Source organism: Daucus carota, chromosome 8 (assembly GCF_001625215.2).
Source record: "Daucus carota subsp. sativus chromosome 8, DH1 v3.0, whole genome shotgun sequence".
Lineage (NCBI taxonomy): Eukaryota > Viridiplantae > Streptophyta > Magnoliopsida > Apiales > Apiaceae > Daucus > Daucus carota.
Window position 1 is genome coordinate 17547120 of NC_030388.2, and position 20408 is coordinate 17567527.

Here is a 20408-nt window from a genome sequence, read left to right on the forward strand (position 1 = left end):
TTATTTCTACATGAATTGTGAATGATTATTGTAATCAAGCATTTTTTATTTATTTTTTCCATTAAATTGTAATCGACCATTTAAAACTCAACAATAATATCGTTCAATCTATCATGTTGTCAAGTGGCAATGCAAACTCAACGGCTAGGCTACAGGTGCTAGACGAATAATTGATATATTATAATAAATTACAAATAACCGTTTGTTTCGTACCAACAGACATTAAACAAAAACATCTGTCAGTTTCCGAATTAAAAAAAAAATGTCTTTCTATCTCTTTGAGTAATCGATTATATTTTCCCTTACGGCTTCGAGTTTCAACACGGAGTATTTTCCACATCAAATTTGATTTAAGGGGTTGGAAGTGATTGATACAAGTCCAGGTTTTTGGCTAAAATTAATTTCTATTGATTAGAACAAATCAATAGTTGCATATATTTGTAAAAATTGATTTCTAAACATTGTTTCTTTTCAGAAACTAATTAGAAGCCGCCTCGATCAAGTGGCAATTTGATAAAGCCTCAGCTAATATGTGCTGCGTGTTATAATTATCCAGTCCAATCAAACGTGTTCATTACCAGTTTGATTTCAACGACTAATCTTCTTTAATTATGAGTCGTGTGAACATTTGTGAATGGGGGACGTTGACGAATACGTACAGCAATTAAAACCGTTGGAATTTAACAAGATTCGATTTGTTTTTGGAAAACAAGATTCGATTTGTTGTCACAAACTCGTATTTTACTTGTTTATATGTCTGAACTAAATTTGATAATTTTGCGAGTGAGAAATTTGGCTTGTTGCAGATTTTTTTTCATTTATAATTGGGAAAATAGATTTTTTTGCCACTCAACTTATAGTGTTTTTAGAAACTTACCACCCAACTAATTTTTTTATTCTTTTAGTCACTTATGTTAGGTTTGGTTTTATTTTTAGCCACCAACTTAGGTTTGGATTTGATTACCAGAATTATGATAATTTTTTTGTCACTAAACTTATTGCGTTTTTAGAAACTAACCACTGAACTATAATTTTTTTATTTTACTCACTAGTGTTAATTTTGAACCTTATTGCTCTAAAAAGATCTTTTTATTCTCTACCACTTTCGTTCTTTAAGTTTTTCCGAAAAATATCGTTTAGATGGTCAAAAAATTTAAATAAAAGTCTGATTTTAATTAAATATAATTAAATTTACCAAAATGCCCCTACAAAAGTTAACGGTAACGGCAGAAATTAACGGAAAGGGTGCAAAGTGTCTACGGGTTAAAAGTCTAGGGCTGCAAAGTGTATTTTCCAAAACTATTAGGTGCAATGTGCAATAAGCCGAAACCAAAGGGATGCCAATTGCAATTAACTCTTGTTTTTATTTGACACGAACTTTCTCACAGCAAAACGATAGAACAGGCTCAAAAGAGACATAACGGTCATATACGTAAGATTTTGTATTATTATATATAGAACATTAGAAAAGTCCTCTTAGCAAACACATTTTCACAATAAAAAAATGATAAAGTTGACACTGGCCATTCTCCTGGTGTTAGCCGTGTCCAATTATGGCAGTGGTCGCCTCATTACAGATTTTATGATATCTGATGGCATATACAATGCCACTGCTACTGGTGGTTCGGACAGTTCGGATTCGGTTTCGGGGCTCGGTGCTTCGACAGTGACATGCGAGCCGCCTTATGGATTCTTGCCCTGCACCACAGAGTTGCCGGGGCTGATATTATTGGTTGTGGTCTATCAATACTTGTTGTCACTTGGTCAGAAGTATGTATCAGAAGGTTCTGATTTGTTTTTCCAGACGTTTGGACCTGGTGCTTTTGGAGCTAGTTTGTTTCATTTCATTGGCACTATTCCTCAGATTGCTTTGATTCTTGGTATGTTCTTTTGTTCCTAGCTCTTTTTTTAGTGCAACATCTCATTTTCTCAAGTACATGTATGCACTTTGGCTCCAATGAAGTCTTTCAACTACCAGTAGATAGTTTGTTTCCAGTTTGGTAATCTATAGACCGTAATAAGTAACTTATACTATTACGATTCGTAACAAAATGTACCAACATAAGTCCACGGACTACCAATACATAGTTTGCATCGGCTTTGGTGATCTGTGATACTAATTTGTAGAGTTTGCAGGTTAAACTGATTTGGAATTTTAAAATGTTGTTTAGAAACCTATGTGACATCTCATGTTTTTCTGGAGACACCTTTGTGAGGTGTTTGTGATATGGAAAGGGAGGGAGTATAATTGAGTAATAACTTTACCTACCACTTTATATTAGTGAAAAGTCCTCTAATTTAAGCATCATATGCTTTGATTGTTACTTTAGCAAAATAAAGAACAGACACATTTTACATGACATGGCACACACAGATAGCGTTAATTTGCTTGAGGTTCCTGAAGTCTGTATGTTATTACATTTGAAAAACTAACTTGCACAAATATTTACTCATGTCTTGTTCTGTTTTGTGCATGCTTCAATCATTTTTCATAATTCACAAACATGTAATCAATAGGACACAGATAGGAGAAATAGGGTACATGATGAAAAACTTGGGGAAAAACATAATAGTAGTCATACATCTATGCAACCTCTGAAGTCTGAGGACAATTTGATATTCTAACATAAATTGCACCCTTTGTTATTAATCAAAACAGAGTGACTAATTTATATGCACAGTGTCCAGACTTTCCGGAGATGAGCAAAATGCTAAAGCACAAGCAGGAATAGGAATGAGTATTCTTGCTGGTGGAGCTGTCACTAATCTTACACTTACATGGGGTATTGCTGTTGCTTTAGCCAGCTACAATTTTTCAGATGCACCAGCAACCATAGATACCACCGTCCAACTTAAAAAGCCCTCACGTCTAATGGGTAATTTTTTTTTTAATATAAGATTGTATCTGGTATCTTTGATATGATAACTTGCTGATACTTTTTTCCATTGCAGGTTCAGGTGTTATTACAGATGTTGATACAAGCTACACAGCAAGAATAGTGCTGATCTCTGTCATTCCTCTTTTGATTCTTCAGCTAACAAATGTCGTTCGTTCCTCATCCGGATCACATTTGATTGTCCTCGTTTCTCTTATTATCACCGTCTTACTACTCATTTCATACAATTTATATCAGGTATTTCACTTATTGTTACCTAGTAGCATATCCTTGTCTTTCTGTAACAAGAGATTCGGGATATATATCTGTTATAAGAAACTAGAAATTCTGAACTATGGAGCTGCCAATTTCGAACAATGTATTGCAAAATAATATTCAAGTTTTCAGCTTGAGGAGGTCTACTGTTTTGGGACATACTGGAGACTTCCTTACCTTTACCTATTTAATTTCTTTTGAAAAATTAATACATGTTATGTTAGATGAATAATTTGTGAAGAATCAAGAAAGTAACAGCAAACCGTTTTTCTGAGACCTGTGAGATAATTAACATTCCAGATTCATTTATGCAATCTCTATATCTTATATGTCGCAGGCAGCCCTGAAATGTTTATTACTATGTGCAGATATTTCAACCATGGATTCAGAAAAGAAGATTCGAGTACTTGACCCAAAAGTTTGTGAAAGACAAGCTACAAGTTCTTCTTACCTCCAATGGAAAGCCTAATGCACGACTTATAAGACAGTTAGTCTATATCATTCCTGTTCAGATATTTAACGCAATTTAAACCAATTAAATGCCTATTTTCCTAAAAGTATGCTTAGATAAAAGCCATAATTGTTATTTATTTATGCTAATGACAAGAATTTACTGGTAACTAAAGTTATACACCATTTCATCGATTTTTTTTGAAATTCAACAGGATCTTTCATGGAATTGACAAGAACAAGGATGGATTCATATCGCCTACTGAGTTGAGGGTTTTGATTATTGGAATAAAATTAGAGGATGATGGTTTCATAAGAGGCGACTACGCTGACAAAGTTAAAGAAGCATTTGATATTACTGGTGATTCTAATATAAATGAAGAGGAGTTTGTTGCAGGGCTTTCCAAGTACCTTATAAATGCTCAGCAACCTGCCAATCGTAAAGTTCAGAAAGTTCCAAACACTGTAAGTCCTAATCTCAACTTAAATTCAGACAAAAAATGGTTATTAACTACACTAAGTCATGTAATTTATCACGAGTTCTAATACATGGTATGTATGTGCAGAGTACTGATGAAGGGCAGAGCCTTTTGGTACAGGGGACTAGTGTTCCGAGAAATGAGGAGCCATGGAAGAATTACATTAAAGCTGCCTACTTCATTTTTCTCGGAACAGCTATATCAGTCTTACTTGCATTGCCACTCATACAATCCGCAGTTGCAGTCGCTACTGCTGCAAATATCCCTTCCTTCTTCATCCCGTATGTCGTGATACCCTTGACTTTAGCCACCAGATCTGCTGGGAGAACAATCTCTTCGGCCAAAATGAAGACGCCTGAATCCATTTCCTTAACATTGTCCCAGGTTTGTCTAGATTAAAACTCGAAGTCTGGTTCACTTATTTGATCTTTAGTAACACAAAACAAGTGACATATTCGGACATCTTTACATAAGTACTCTTCAACCGAGTTAATATCACATGTCATTGTGTCACATTGTTTTATAGAAACCAAACTAAATGCTGCTATCTAAATTTTGATTTTCCAAAGTTCATTATATGTAATTTAAATTTGTTTGTTTACAGATATACGGATCAGTGTTCGTAGGCAATGTGATGGGCTTAACGACATTCTTAGCAGTGGTTTATATTCGGGATATAGCAGTGGATGCTTCAGCAGAATTTCTGGTTGCTATTGTTATCTGCACTGGTATGGGTGTGTTTACTGGGTTCAGAACAACATTCCCACTTTGGACAAGTTACTTGGCGATCCTAATGTATCCAATCTCTCTAGTTACTCTGTACCTACTTACTAGTGTATTGGGATGGTCTTAGCAGTTTTCAGATGCAAGAACTTGGAGGGAAACATAGTATTGTGTAATATACTTTCATTGATCTAATGTAAATTCACGAATTTAAACCGGATTTGTATTACTTATGCTCTAAGCTTTATATCCTGGACTACAGTACTGAAATTCTGTGAAGCAAAACATAGATGCACTGTTTATTTTGGGTTTAGTTTAGTTTAAAATATAATATATTTTAGGGTTTTTTTCATAAATACCCAAGTCTAAAAGAAATTTTGCAAAAATATTCTCAGTTTTTAAAAGAAATTGCAAAAATACTATCTCTCAAAAAATGTTTGCAAAATCACGGAGGTTGCATTTGCAACATCTGCAACTAATAACAACCACATATGCAACTTTGAAAAAATCTGCTAAAAATTATAGTTATTTGCATAATAAGTTGCAAATGGTGAAAATGAATAGCCCTGCGAGTCCAATACCAATATGACAAAAGCAGCATTGAAATCAATTAAAATCAACCCTGAAATCAACTAAAAACAACCAATTAAAAACAACTTCAAAAGGCTTTAACCTTTCAGAAGCTTTTGTCTCCTCTGCCTTTTGCTTCTCCGTCAATAACGCATTGGTCTCAATCGCTCGGAGCTCCGCTATCAGCTCCGACTTCTCCCTGATCGCCGTCGAATTAGAAGGATTTGTGTTTGAATTGATGATAAAGAGATGATTTGATGGAGAGAGGGTTAATGCAGGAGATGACTTTACTATCGCCTCCCTGCTTGCGGAAATGAAAGTATCACAAGTTGAAGTGGAGGTTGGGTCGATCGATTTTCAAGTCGAGCATGTGAGGTCATAAGAGGGTGTTGCTTCTCATCACCAAGTCTAGTAAAGTATAATTGCAAACGTCTGAATGTTTTTTAAACAAAACAGTATATTTGCAATGATTTAAAGAGGATATATTTTATATAATTTTAAATTTTTTAATCTTATTTTACTTATTATATAACATAATAACATATTATTTATAGTATATATGATAGTTATATATTTTTCATATAGTATATTTTGGTTATATATAATATCAAACTAGAAATATCTATTTATGCCGTATTAATAAGAGTAAATGACAAAGTGGTGGCTGAGGTTTGACTAATTTTACAAAATGGTGGCTGGACTTCAAAAACTACAGAATGGTGGCACAACTTTACCTCGCGTTTTAAAATGATGGCGGTCGTCTGTCTCCGTTAGATTTGCACTGTTAACTCCCAAAAAAATTAAAAAAAAAGGGTAAAAAGGGATTTTAGGGTATATAACAGTCATTAGCAAGGGCAGTATATATATACACTACACAGAGGCATAATCAGTTAGAAAAAGCCCATTTCTACCTAGCAATCTAAGAGGAACAAGGGTGAGGGTATGGATTACTGTCATTGTGGCATGATAGCAGCAGAAAGGGTGGCCTAGACAAATACAAATGCTGGTCGTCGTTTCAGAAATTGCTCCAATAGTGGATGTGGCTTTTTCAAATGGGTGGATGCCCCCCTCTGCAATCGAGCCAAAGTCGTTATACCAGGTCTACTGAGAAGGTTAAGATCCATGGAAGCCGAAAATGAGAAGAAGTTAATTGAGGTAAAAATGATGGAAAGTAGAAAATGGAGGCTTCGTATGTTGCTTGTGTTTGTGTTTGTCTTTGTTGTTTATGTAGTAACTAGGTCAGTGGAGACAGTGGAGGAATGTTGTATGTGTGGTAGGTTAGATCTGTATTAAAGTATGGTGGATGGAGGTTTTGAGTTTGTAATGAATTGTGGTTGAAAGGTTGGTTTTGCAGTGTAATGAATGAAATGGTTGAGCATTGTATTGAATGTTTGTTGTCTAGAATTTGCCTTTACCTTTATTATAAATTGCACACTAGTAATTGCCCTGGAAGTAAATGATAGAGATGAAATGGAAGTAAATTGAAATGCACAGAAGGAATAGAAATGCACAGAAGGAAAGTGACATTTAAATTTTGCTTAAATAGCAAAGCATCTGGCATACATAGATGTTCAATATTTTTACATGGATTAAGCCAACAAAAAGCATTAGTTTGGCCTTACAAAATATATCCAAAAGCAAACTTCAACTTGGCAAATGACTTAGGCCAACAAAAGAGGCATTAGTTTAGCCTTACAAAAGTTTGATCAAAAAGCATGAAACAAGTTCAGATAAACATGAAACTAATTAGCTAGTCAACATATTTTTTGTTGATCCTTTTCTCCCTGGTGCTCCTTGCTCTTAGAATTTCTGCCTTTGTAGTCACAGTTTTTTGCTTTTTTTTTGCCATGACTTTGGAGCCACACCAGCTGAGCTAGGTCCTTGATTTGGTGGTGGATGCTGAGAACCAGGAGCTCCCTCACTCTGAGTAGGTTGAGTGGCTGGCTGAGATCCACCAGGAGCAAATTAAGTTGGAGTTGCTTGGGCCTCACCCTCACCTCGCTTACCTTGAGCATCCTCAGTGGAACCTCCCCCCCTCATTCTGCAGAATAAAGACTAATTTTAAGTGCCTTATATTTTAAGAATTATAGTGAATTTTAAGTGCATTATTGTGAAGAATTACTACCTTGCTACCACATGTTCTCTTGTTATGCCCCCACTTGTTGCAATGGCTACACTTTAGGCTTGTCTTTTGCCTTCTCAGCTTGTGTGAACTGGGATCTTGTGGCTTGATATCATTTTTATTGTTTCTTCTCAGTTTAGGCCTACCAGTTGAGGGCTTCACATTAGGAGGCAATGGCTGTGTGTATCCAGTCTTGATCCATTCTTCTTTGCCATTGATTGGCTCCACTATGTGACTGTAAACCTACATAAATGGTGCAAATAATTTACACAATTGAAAGAGATTCAAGTGAATTTATGTGACTATAGACAAGGCACATCCTCATTGTTTGTTTGAGTTCCTAAAGGCAGTCCCTCAACTGAAAAGAGCTCTACAAGAACTACCAATACTTCTACATACTGGACTTTATCAGAAATCAACCCAATCATGAGCAACACATCAGCATCAGTTTCTAACCTACTAACACATTCCATACCCTCATTTGGGGCTTTAAAATACATATCAGCACCTGCAGACTTACGACCTATAGCTTCAGACAACATTGCTGCTACCTCAAACATCGACATCAAATCCACATTACAGAAATCAAAGTAAACGAGTTTATACCCAACAAACTTGCTGTGCTCATTCTCAAAATGACCACCATGATACATTTTTATAGTAAAAAAAGATGGATAGTCTGCAACGCAATAAAGAAGTAAAGAGGGTTTTAAATTAGGACAAACAAGCAAAGCAATGGGGGACATAAAGACATATTCGGGACCACAACATTAGTATTATACTATACTAAGCACACATACACATATACATCACAGATCACAGAGATTTAGGTTAAAAAAGGGTTACCTTTGTTGTCAGGGCACTCGTGCGAACCATATTTGTGCATTTCCTTACGGGGGCGCATGAACCAGTCCATGATCTTCGATTTCGTTACAAGATTAATTATGATTGAAAGAGGGGTTAGGGTTTTTTTAGTTAAATCGCGTGTTTTCGCGGGCTTTTCTAAAGACTACCCCTACACTCGCTAATGACCGTTGTTATACCCTAAAACCCCTTTCTACCCTTCTTATTTTAATTTATTTTTAATTTTTTTGAGAGTTAATGGTGCAAATCTAACGGAGACAGACGGCCGCCACCATTTTAAAACGCGGAGGTAAAGTCGAGCCACCATTCTGTAATTTTTGAAATCCAACCAACGTTTTGTAAAATTCGTCAAACCTCAGCCACCACTTTGTCATTTACTCTAATTCTAATGATATGATTTAATATTAACAAGATAATTATCTTGGTTTATAATTGTTGTCTCAGTACACATCTCAACCTAGCTCATATATTTTTATCAACACCTTCGAGCTGAACTAGTATATTTGTATCTCTAGGATAGAGAACAGAAGCATTGAAGATCGGAAACATCACGTGTAACTGCATATAGAATATTGTCGTGTTGATGCCCCCAGAGCACTAGGCTACGGAATCTTATTGAATATCCATATTATTAGTCAAAGCACCCAATAATTTGATCGATGGCTTAATTAAATAACTTGTTCAAACAATACATAACAATCATTTATAACAACTCATTTTACTAAATTCATATAAAATTAAAGAAACGTGAGTTAAGTTGGATTATATGTATAATTCTTGGATTTAAATTTTTAATAGTACATTTTAACAAACATTTCTTTTCTGGGCCAGCCTTATTGCCTGACCATTCGACCCGTAGGTCTTTTGTTAGCCGCCCTCAACTCTCAAGTGGCAGTTGTTAAACCTCGGCAAGCCGCTGTGTCTGCGACCTAGATACTCCCTCGTCCCTCCTACCGTTAACGTTTGCATTATAATTCTCTCATAAAATAAAATATATTGATTTTTTGAATAATTACTTATTAAAATTTTTATAGAAAAAAAAAAATTTGAAACGAAATTTTGAAACTATGTTTTATATACGTTGTCGAGCTAAAAAGGTTAAAAAAAAATGAGAGGGAGAAAGTATTATTCAACTCAACATGCTCCTGTCCTTTAATTGATTTTAGAATTAAATATGTGTGCAACTTTAATGACTAAGCGGATATATATATTACATATAATGATTATTAATATATATACACTACTATATATTAAATTTGATTGATATTATTAGTGATATGAATTTTATTATATAAAATTATAAATATGAATTAAATTATTATAATATTAGATAATATCACACTTCTAATTTAGAACTATTGTTTTTAGTTTTTCGTTATTTACACATGACTACGCTAAAAACTACATTTTGATAAGTTATTTTCTCTGTGAGAATACAAGTTTGCTTAGTTTAATGGGTTCGAGATAAGTTTATACATGAAAGGGTATGGAATTACTCTTCTGTGTACAGAAAAAGTTGTACATCTAGCACGTTTTGCATTTAGATTTTAAAATTATATAATGTGCGTCGTGTAGGCTGTAGCATCGTTGACGGCATCTCGGTAAAAATGAAAACCAATAATTCTTTTGTTACGAAACCAAGCTTAACGAACAAATATTGTTATACAAATAGATTATACTGTTTGCTGCCCCTGTTGATTTAATTAAATTTAATATGCAGACGAAATTCGTTACTTTTTTATATATCATGAGAACATGCATGCATGGTTCGAGGGAGACTTAGGTATCGTGGCTTACAGAGATTATGAGGTTTATGGTATTATATTTTAAAAAATATTATCAAAAAATAAATTTAATTTATTTTAATATGTAACTTTCTATTTATTAAAATAATAAATAAATATTTTTTAATAGTTGGTCAAAAATTAGTCAATTTGACTCATCGAAAAGCAAAAGTGACATGTAAATTGAGACGGCAGGAGTATTTTAACGGAATTTAACGGAGGAGGGTGCGTATCGTTCTTGAAGTGTAAAGATAGGGGTGTGATTTGAGTTTCCAAAAGTATGGGTACAATATCGTTTTTGAATGAAAGTTAGGAGATCCGAATTACAATTACCTCTAAATTGTTATTCGGAGAATGTTTGTATGAGTTTAAAGCCCAAATTTTAAGTCATTTTTGACTTTAAGAAAAAGTTTATATGTGTAATAGTTGAGAAGTTAGCTTAAAAGTCAGGAGTAACTAGAAAATAACTTGCATTGGAGATGAAATCTTTTCCAATGTCTTAACTCACTAAGTGTCCCATCGGGGATGCTCTAAGTGCTTCTTGTTTTTTATGCAAACGGTTAAAAAAAAGTAGATATCGGCTTCTTATCAAAAGAAACGAGAAGTGGCTATAGCCAAACAGCCACATAAGTCATAAGCTCAGCAAAGTGCTCTTGATCTTATTGGGACCTATAATATTTATAATTATGAGGATTAAAATATTCATGTTGCATATAAATATAGTTATTTATAGGAATTTTGTGTATTGCCAAATTAGAGAGAGTTTTGTCATTTGTGAGAAAAGAAGGCTTTCATAATCAAGTTGAGGTGTTTGTATGCAATAATGTTGAGGGAAAGAACGACTCCAATCTTCTAATAGCGGATTGTGGTTTTAACACATTTGTTGAGGAAACTGTTTTCATATTAATTGTTTGTGTTGTTTGGTGCCTGTTATTTCATTTGATTAACGTGAAGCTATTATTGTGAAGGCAATCCTAACAATCTTATGATCAGTTAATTACCACCTTATATATACATAATTTTAATTTTTAACACAAAGATAACTCAGTGAAATATTATTAATATATTATAGTTCACTTGATCTATATTCTAACCTTAGAATCTCAGGCACCTAACAAGATTCAATCGTCATCTAGTACATGTAGATGAAGTAAGAAGATATACCGTCAGATTGAAAGACACTGGTATATTCTATATTAAAAAAACTCTATACAATGGCCTCTATAAAGCTGATGCATTTTCTTCATATCTCCGCAATCTCTGCAGAAAGGCAAACAAGAAATAAACATGAAACTCACATTAGCCATCCTCCTGGTGTTGGCGTTGACCCAATTCGGAAGTGGTCGTCTCATTGCAGATATAATGATGTATGATGGCATGTACAATGCTACTGCTGCTGCTACTACTACTTCTGCTTCGGCTCAAGTTCCGCAGTTTGGTGCCTCAATGGTGACATGCGAGCCAGCTTACGGATTCTTGCCCTGCACCACGGAGTTGCCAGGGCTGATATTCTTGATTGTGGTGTATCAGTACTTGTTGTCCCTGGGCCAGAAGTATGTATCAGATGGTTCTGATTTGTTTTTCAAGACTTATGGACCTGGGAGTTTCGGAGACAGTTTGTTTCATCTCATTGGCACCATCCCTCAAGTCGCTTTGATTATTGGTATGTTTTTTGCTTCCCGTCTTTTATTTGCTCATCCCTTTGTCCCAAAATAATAGTTGCTTTGACGTTTTGCAACTCTAACAAAATGAATGAGAACTTCGTTATATTCATGTGTAATTAATGCATTTTTAGTGATAGCAACAACAATAAGACATCACATTAAATAGTTTTTAATATGTGTGAAATTTACAAAGAAGACAATTAAAATGGGAAGGAGGGAGTATAATTTAGCATGTACTGTGATGGTTTCCGGTGTCACGGTGTGGCAGCCGGGAGTGAACCGGCAAGGGAAGTTGCATCCAAGAATAGTGTACAATAAGTACCTTTACCAATTCAAAGCATATGCATCGATTCAAAAATTGACTAATAATGAGTATTAGTTATCACCTACCACGTTAGGCAGGTTTTATTAAGACAATGTCTTGCGTAGTAGTAGTATTATATTATCAAGCAATCAAGCATCCACCCTTTGATATCTACTTAGTTTTAATATTAGATTTAATACCTTAACATAACCATGCTTCATTCTGCTAAGCTACCAGTTTACCAGATACTTAAGCCAATGAAATGTTGTTTAAGTTGTACGTGATTCGCTGTCAGTAACTTCTTCGATCTGAAAACCTTGTTAGACTCATGTGAAGTCCACTTAAACTGTTTGTTGATCACACAATTTTAATTGGATACATTAGAAAAAAGCTGAATTATAACTCACAGAAGTTTAAATATCAACTAACATAAAATTATTAAATTTATATCATCTTATTGAACATAAAATTTTAATTATGATTTTGTTTGGAATTGTTTTTAATAAATCTAGCTATTTTTTTTATATCAGTCATGATTGAGTACTTAATTTAACAGCGATGTGGTTATATCCCAGTGTCCAGGCTTTCAGGAAATGCCCAAGCACAAGCAGGAATAGGGATAAGTATTCTTGCTGGTGGAGCTGTCACTAATCTTACACTTACATGGGGTATTGCTGCTGTTTTAGCCAGCTACAAATTTTCAGATGCACCAGCAACTATAGATGGCTCCGTGCCACTTAAGAAGCCACCAGGTCTAACAGGTACGATATCTTAATTTGAATAGAGCTTTTTATTTAACATGCTCGAGATGTTATAACATGTTAATTTATATTTTCTACAGGTTCTGGTGTTCTTACTGATGTTGACACTAGCATCACAGCAAGAATTATGTTGATATCCGTAGTTCCACTGTTGATTCTTCAACTAACAAATGTTGTTGGTTCATCTTCTGGATCGCATTTGATTGTTCTCATTACTCTTATTGTTACCCTCCTACTACTATTTTCTTACAGTTTATATCAGGTATTTCACTGATCATTACCTACAATTGTAGCATATTTCTTTTCTCTTTTTGGTAACAGATTGACGGTTTGAGCTGCATTAGTGTTAATGTTGTAATTGATGGTTGCAAGAAAACCAAAGATATTAAAATTCTATTCATCTCTTTTAAGCAGACACTTTTTTTGAACAATTAGCATTACAACTTCAATTATGCAAATCTCTTGATATCACAGCCTTACCTAATATATAAATTGCTCTTTGCAGATATTTCAACCATGGATTCAGGAAAGAAGATTTAAGTATCTGACCCAAAAATTTGTGAAAGACAAGCTACAAGTTCTTCTTACAAATAAGGGAGAACCTAATATAGAGCTTATAAAACAGTTAGTCTATTTCATTCTTGTTCCGACACTTTCACAATAGAAAGTTATATTTTCGAGTTTTTTTAAAATGTTCTTAAACAGAATCCATAACCTATATTTTGTGCCTATAACTACCATTTACATGAAGTTAAATTTGTTTTATATTTTATCTGATTCTCTGAGATTCTACAGGATCTTTCAGGGAATTGACCATAACAATGATCATGTCATATCACCTGCTGAGTTGAGGACTTTGATCATAGGAATAAAATTGGAGGATGATGGTTTCGTAAGAGGAGACTATGCGGACAAAGTTAGAGAAGCATTTGATATTAATAATGATACTAATATTAATGAAGATGAGTTTGTCAATGGACTTTCTCAATTTCTTTTAGATGCTCAGAAGCCTGGCAATCAAAATGATCTGAAAGTTCCAAACGCTGTAAGTCCCAATCTTCACAAAATAGATAACATGTCGATTCAACTGCTTTAAGTTCTTCTTACATTATACATGATATGCTTGTGCAGAGTACTGAAGAAAACCAGAGCCTCTTGGTACAGGGAACTAGCACCACTAGTGTCGAGGATCCATGGAAGAACTACCTTAACGCTGCATACTTAATTCTGTTAGGAATAACTATATCAGTCTTACTTGCAAAGCCACTCATACAATCTGTAGTTGGAGTTGCTACTGCTGCAAAAATCCCTTCCTTCTTCATCCCTTACGTCGTAATACCATTGACTTTAGCCTCCAGGTCTGCAGGGAGGACCATCGCTTCTGCTAAACTGAAGACACCTGAATCCATTTCCCTACTACTGTCCCAGGTTTGTTTATGTTTATAAACATGTAGTCTGTTTACTATCTTTTCATTTATAGTACAAAGCCGCGATTATAGAAATGTTCTATAAATGTTTATAAATCACATTTTAACATAGTTATGAATAAATTACGGTACTACATACTAATATCTCAATTAAGGTTTTTGGAATATCACTTGCAACAAAGGGAGTATAATGCATGTTTGTTAATTACTTATATGGTATCTTATTTACAGATATACGGATCAGTGTTCATGAGCAATCTGATAAGCTTAACGACATTCTTAACCGTTGTTTATATTCGAGATATACCAGTTGCTGCTACAGCAGAATTTCTGGTTGCTATAGTTATCTGTACAGTTATGGGTGTGTTTGCTAGTTTCAGAACTGCATTCCCACTGTGGACAAGCTACTTGGTAATCCTTATGTATCCAACCTCTCTGGTTACTCTATATGTACTTACTAGTGTATTGGGATGGTCTTAGGAAATTTGAGAATGATAAATTTATTGTAAGATGTTTTCATTTGATAAAATTACATGTATTTTGTCTTGTTTTGTAAGACTTCATTTGTCATTTATGCTGTAAGTTGATTTGCGGTGCTACCAATAAAAGAAAAAAGGGCTTGATTGCGTATTTTATTTTATTATGTTGATTATAAATACTTAATTAGAGGAAGGCAATAGATCTGATGAAGGTGGGGCATTGGTTCCAGAAATACGTGGTTTTAGAGTTCAATTTATATCAGTTCAAATGTCATTCATCTCTTTAGACTCCGTTTGACATTGTTGTTGCAGACAACAACATCAGCTTTTTATTGAAAAACAAGTGTAAAACTTTGGTAATTTAAAAACAGTTTTTCTTAATCAAGACTTTTAGCTCAAGAGTTGTTGCTCGTATCTCAAGTTGTTTTTTTAGCAAATTACTAAATAGTTATCTGATTTCTACGACATCACTTTTTTACAAGCATTTTATCTAACAGCACCAGTTTTTAACAACACTTCCAAACAGACTCTTTGTCATCGCCAAATTAGCGGTCTTAACCGAGTTTGAACGATTCCAATTTTTATAACTGAGTTTTAGTACTGGTTACACTGCTGTCACAGACCACAGTAGTTGATAAAATTGGATGCCCGTGTAAACAAGAAAATAATAAGAATCATCAGAAAAATCCATTATGATAGTTGAAACTGATGCTTGTGCGAATAATACCGTTATAACATGCGGTTCTCGATTAATTTATACTTATTCTGATGTTTACACAATTCAACTTTAAGAACCACTTCCAATAAAGATTTGCCGTTGATGAAGATTGGGTACAATCTTTCACATCTTCAGGTTCCTCACTCACCAGAAAAGGAAACTGAATGAAGGATAAGAGCACTTCAGCACTCAGCAGTGAACTCAGATATATTAGGCCCATTTTGTTTTGTAAGAGAATAATATAATTAATTTCATTTTCTGACTTAAAAACTTTAGGCTCGATCTGTTATTTCTTTCGCGCCTTCTACACATAATTCACGCTTTATTCCATTCATTTCAACCACGAAATGCTTGGGGAATATAGTCCTTTATTTGATATTCTTGTGTTTGTGTTTACGAACAAAACAGTGGGGATTAATTCCAGACAAGAGTATGCCAGCTAGTTTGTTCTTAATTAAATTCCTGGTGGCAATGATCTATATAATGCATTATGAAAATGACGCGGCCTCTTATTTGAACTCCGACGAGAAGTTTTAAGGTGTCCAAGTGTCGGACTAGATAATAATATTCATGTGCCCAGCAAAAAAAGAAGAAGAAAAACTAGTTTAACATACAAGCATGAAGCATTCAGTGTTCAAAACAGCAAAACGGATTCGCATAAGTGAAGTATATAGGCTCTGGACTGCTTTTTTTTTTTTTATAGGAGCAAATAGTCTAAGTCACACGATACATCAACAAATCAAGTCAGGCAATGCACGCTTTTTCTGAAACAGATTTGCCCTCCTCTACAGCTGTGTAGTGCTACGATTATGCGTTGATAGATCACTTTTACTACATATACGTCTTTTGAAACCGAAAAATATTACATTATATCTTTAGGATATTAGGATATCGCTGACTCGACACGTATCAATCACATGATATCGTTGACCGAACATTTATTATCCACTCACACGTCAAATTAATTCAAATAAGTGTATATCTATCTCGAACATTTCCAAATTAATAATACGCATCCTATATTTTTGAGGGTGCATAAAACAATTGCGATATATTTTGAGCAACGATTGGATAGCCTTGGTGATACTAAAAAATTCCTACATATTTTCCATCATATAAATGCTATATAAGAGATGATGATCTAAGAGTTTGTTCAATGGCTAGTCTACCATACTTGTTCTGTTTCATCATTGTGCTTGTAGGAGTCGACAGTCGAGCTTTAGAGCAGAAATTTTCTAAGCCCTTGATATCAGATGGACATGATCATGCAACTCAGTCATCGACTTCAGTTCTTACACTCCATAACATTTCATTGCCGCCTTCCTCATCAGTACAATCATCGGATGCTTGTCAGCACGTGTACGGATTCTTCCCATGTGCAGACAACATTGGAGGCTACATCTTTCAAATGATAGTCTACCAATACATGCTAATGTTAGGAGAAAAACTTCTAACCCAAGGAAGTAACAACATATTTAACATTCTTGGCACTGGTATATTTGGAGCAAGTCTTTTTCGGGTTCTTATGGTTTTGCCTGGACTTGTTATGTTCATTGGTACTTATTTTAAATTTGGAATTCATCTTTTATTATTTCTCCACATACGTAAATGTACCAGTAAATTTGGACTACTTCAAGTAAATTTGTTAGCTTGAAGGGGTCATGGTTGGAAGAAACTACTATAGATGCCAACTTTGTATTCTGTCATTTTAAAGGTCTATCTACGTAATTTTAGATTGTAATGACTCAATTTGTTTGTGACTATGTGTTAGACTTATAAGAGCCAAGATTTGATTTTTGCTTTATTTACTTTGTAGTATCTGGGGTTTTTGCTGATTCTGGGAACGCGCAGCAACAGGTCTCTCTTGGAGTTGCAGTTTACACGGGAACTACAGTCTTGTATGTTACTTTGTTGTGGGGAATGTGTGTAATTTTTGGAAGAACAGAATCTCAGGAAAAATGTTGTTCAAGTGAACTTCAAGGCGCGGGAGCTTCAACCTCAAAGCCCTTTCCAAAAAGAGGAAGACTCTCCTTTTTGACAGGTTTTCATCTTCTTTAATTCTCATGAATCAATTTATTGTTGAATCTAAGAGCTTCTAAAGCCTTTTAGTTAATGATCACAGATTCAGCTGTTACAATGGACAAGAAAACTAGGTACACAGCTGGGATTATGCTTCTGTCGTTAGTGCCATTTGTCATACTGCAGTTGGCCAATATCTTCAATACTTTCTTTGGGAGCCGAGTTGTTATTCTGATTGCCTTCATTGTCTCTGCGGTATCACTGCTCTCTTACTTCGTCTACCAGGTGAATTGTGGATTATATTGCATTCTTAAAGATAGTGTTTTTCTAAGAAATGAGACATGGCCTATGTGTAACATTTTTTTGACCATAGGATTACATATAAAAAGTTTCTATGAGAAGACAATACCTACACGGTTTAATGTGTTCAAATGTTGTTTTTGCCAGGTTTTGGATCCATGGATTCAGGAGAGAAGTTTAGAGTACTTCAAGTACCAAAATCTTCTAACAGAGTTTCTGAACCATGCAGAAAAGTGTGGAAAAGCAAAGCTCATCAATGAGAACGGAGAACCAAATATTACACTCATAAAACGGTACAAATTAACATGCTTTCAGCCTTTTCTATTTATATGCAAAATTAAATAGAGGGCGAGCCATAGCTGTTAAGCCTGTTATATTTGAATATCATGAATGGGATGCAGATTATTTGCTGAAACTGATAAAGACAGAAGCCAGCACTTAACAACTGATGAATTGGAAGCTCTAATAAGACAGATGGAATCCGGCAATCTGGAGGTTGACAATGCATATGCAGTAAATGTAATATTAGAGGTTTTTGATCGTAATAGAGATGGGAAAATTAGTGAGCATGAGTTTGTTGAAGGATGCATGAAATGGATAGATGAGTCAAAAGAGTTGGCCCAGAAGGATGATTCCAAATGGGGAAAATCATTAAACAAGGCAAGCCACTTAAATTCCTGAGAAAACTCGAGTCTTTAATACATGTGAATTTGAGCCCTTTCATAGAAGATCATAATCATAATCTAAGCAATAATTGATACAATGCAATTTAATCTGCAAACAGAGAAAAAAGACCTTACAGGTTGTTCAGCCATTGATAAACAAGAAAAAGGAAGAGCTAGCACAAATTGAGCATCTCATGGCAAGGATTTTGAAGAAAATCCAAAGTGAAGCTATTGATGCAGGATGCCTTCTCAATGATGATGGGAAGCCTGATCTCGAGCGAATAAACAGGTATCTAAAACTTCCTCTTTGGTAAAAAAAAAGGCCTGCACTTGCAGGTAATAACTCGCTTTACTCATTTCATTTTTTGCCAGTCTCTTTGACAAGTATGACTCGGACAAAAACAAAGTTATATCACAGCCGGAGTTAAAGAATCTCATTCAGACCGTAAAATTTGGAAATAAATGGATCACAAATCATGACATGGTGGTAGATACGGTAATGGAAGATTTTGATGATGATGGTGACCAGCTGATTACTTCTGAAGAATTTGTCAGAGGCGTCACCAGATGGCTTAACAAAGCTACTCATGAAACTAAGTGCACTGATGCAAAGCGTTCTGTGGAGGAATACGACAAAGTAAGTTTAGTAATACTCATTAGTTATTTCCACTAATTAACTTGAATAGAACAATTTAATACAACATTACATTCCCATAAGTTCTAGAAAATCCATGCGATGCTAGTTGATTAGCATCTTTGTAATATATTCAGCTGATAAATTTACTAATTAATGATTGAATCCCTCATTTTAATGTTTTGTCATGTTCATGTGCCCTATTCCATGGTTTGAATTTTTGGTAACTGAAACTGCAGATGTTATGGAGGGATGTAGATTCAATGATTCATGAGAAACAAGTTGGCCAAGAGACTTATAAGTTAATGCTAACATGGGGTTTTAACAAAGCCCTTGTTCAGCTGATATTAGGCTTCATTATGCTGACATATCTTGCAAGTCCACTGAGTTTAGCTACTCGACAGTTCTCAAATGCAGTAGGCATACCTTCGTTCTTCATCTCCTTCGTGATCATCCCTCTAGCCATGCAAGCCAGAAAGGCGATTGCAGCAATATTTCCTGCAGCTCAGAAGAACAAAAGAACAGCTTCTTTAACGTTTTCAGAGGTCAGTACATTAGTATCCTTTTGCTTCTTTTTAAACTTATTTAAATTCCGTTAATTTTAATAAACTCATAAGACCTTAAATATGGCTATGCAGCTTTATGGTAATGTGGTGATGAACAACATAATGGGGATGACAACATTGTTAGCAATCGTATACGTAAAAGACCTGAGATGGGATTATTCATCTGAAGTACTAATAATGCTGGTGGTTTGTGCTGTTATTGGATTACTGGCATTTCTGAGCTCAACTTATCCTCTCTGGACTTGCTTATTAGCATTTTCTCTCTATCCATTCTCTCTGGTCTTGTTTTATGTTCTTCAGTCGTTTTGGGGTTGGAAATAACGACAACAAGAGGTCGAGGATTCAAGTCTCAATAAAACGTCGTGCTGTTGTTTTCGAATGCATGCCATTCCTTAAAATACAAGCAACCTTCCCGTACATTCTCACATTATTAGTATTTGTCTATGCATCTAATGATTTGTTATGTAAGAGAATGATAATCACAGTATTAAAGTTAAACAGCCTACCATTATGAAATAATGCAGATTCTCTCATTCTAGTCTTAAACTTTTTAATCATCTAATAATATAATAAAATGCAATTATTAATAAAGTGTGGTTAAGGTGAGGAAAGCTATCCTTATCACATTCTTGTCATTGTTTGTTCTTCAATCGCTGTAATACATCCTATTTCAATACTTTAATTAAAAAATCACTTTCTATGAGTTGGATGATATATTCAAGCTTTA

The 20408-nt window shown here is 34.7% G+C and overlaps 3 protein-coding genes across 3 annotated transcripts; all 3 read left to right on the forward strand.

Annotated features, from left to right (window-relative positions):
• Positions 1-1404: 1404 nt before the first annotated feature.
• On the forward strand, positions 1405-5037 carry LOC108197046 (sodium/calcium exchanger NCL1-like). Its single transcript, XM_017364524.2, has 7 exons — positions 1405-1880; positions 2682-2876; positions 2953-3134; positions 3521-3639; positions 3818-4067; positions 4169-4465; positions 4686-5037. Exons 1-7 carry the CDS (start codon positions 1505-1507, stop codon positions 4932-4934), a joined length of 1668 nt encoding a protein of 555 aa, XP_017220013.1. The 5' UTR covers positions 1405-1504; the 3' UTR covers positions 4935-5037.
• Positions 5038-11380: 6343 nt separating this feature from the next.
• LOC108198822 (sodium/calcium exchanger NCL1-like) lies at positions 11381-14941 on the forward strand. The gene is made up of 7 exons (XM_017366599.2): positions 11381-11807; positions 12688-12873; positions 12954-13135; positions 13379-13497; positions 13669-13918; positions 14005-14301; positions 14532-14941. Exons 1-7 carry the CDS (start codon positions 11432-11434, stop codon positions 14778-14780), a joined length of 1659 nt encoding a protein of 552 aa, XP_017222088.1. The 5' UTR covers positions 11381-11431; the 3' UTR covers positions 14781-14941.
• Positions 14942-16623: 1682 nt separating this feature from the next.
• On the forward strand, positions 16624-20200 carry LOC108197843 (sodium/calcium exchanger NCL2). The gene is made up of 9 exons (XM_017365562.2): positions 16624-17053; positions 17314-17538; positions 17620-17801; positions 17964-18109; positions 18218-18476; positions 18601-18770; positions 18854-19118; positions 19355-19660; positions 19754-20200. The coding sequence occupies exons 1-9, from the start codon at positions 16654-16656 to the stop codon at positions 20000-20002; spliced, it is 2202 nt and encodes a 733-aa protein (XP_017221051.1). The 5' UTR covers positions 16624-16653; the 3' UTR covers positions 20003-20200.
• The last annotated feature ends 208 nt before the right edge of the window (positions 20201-20408 follow it).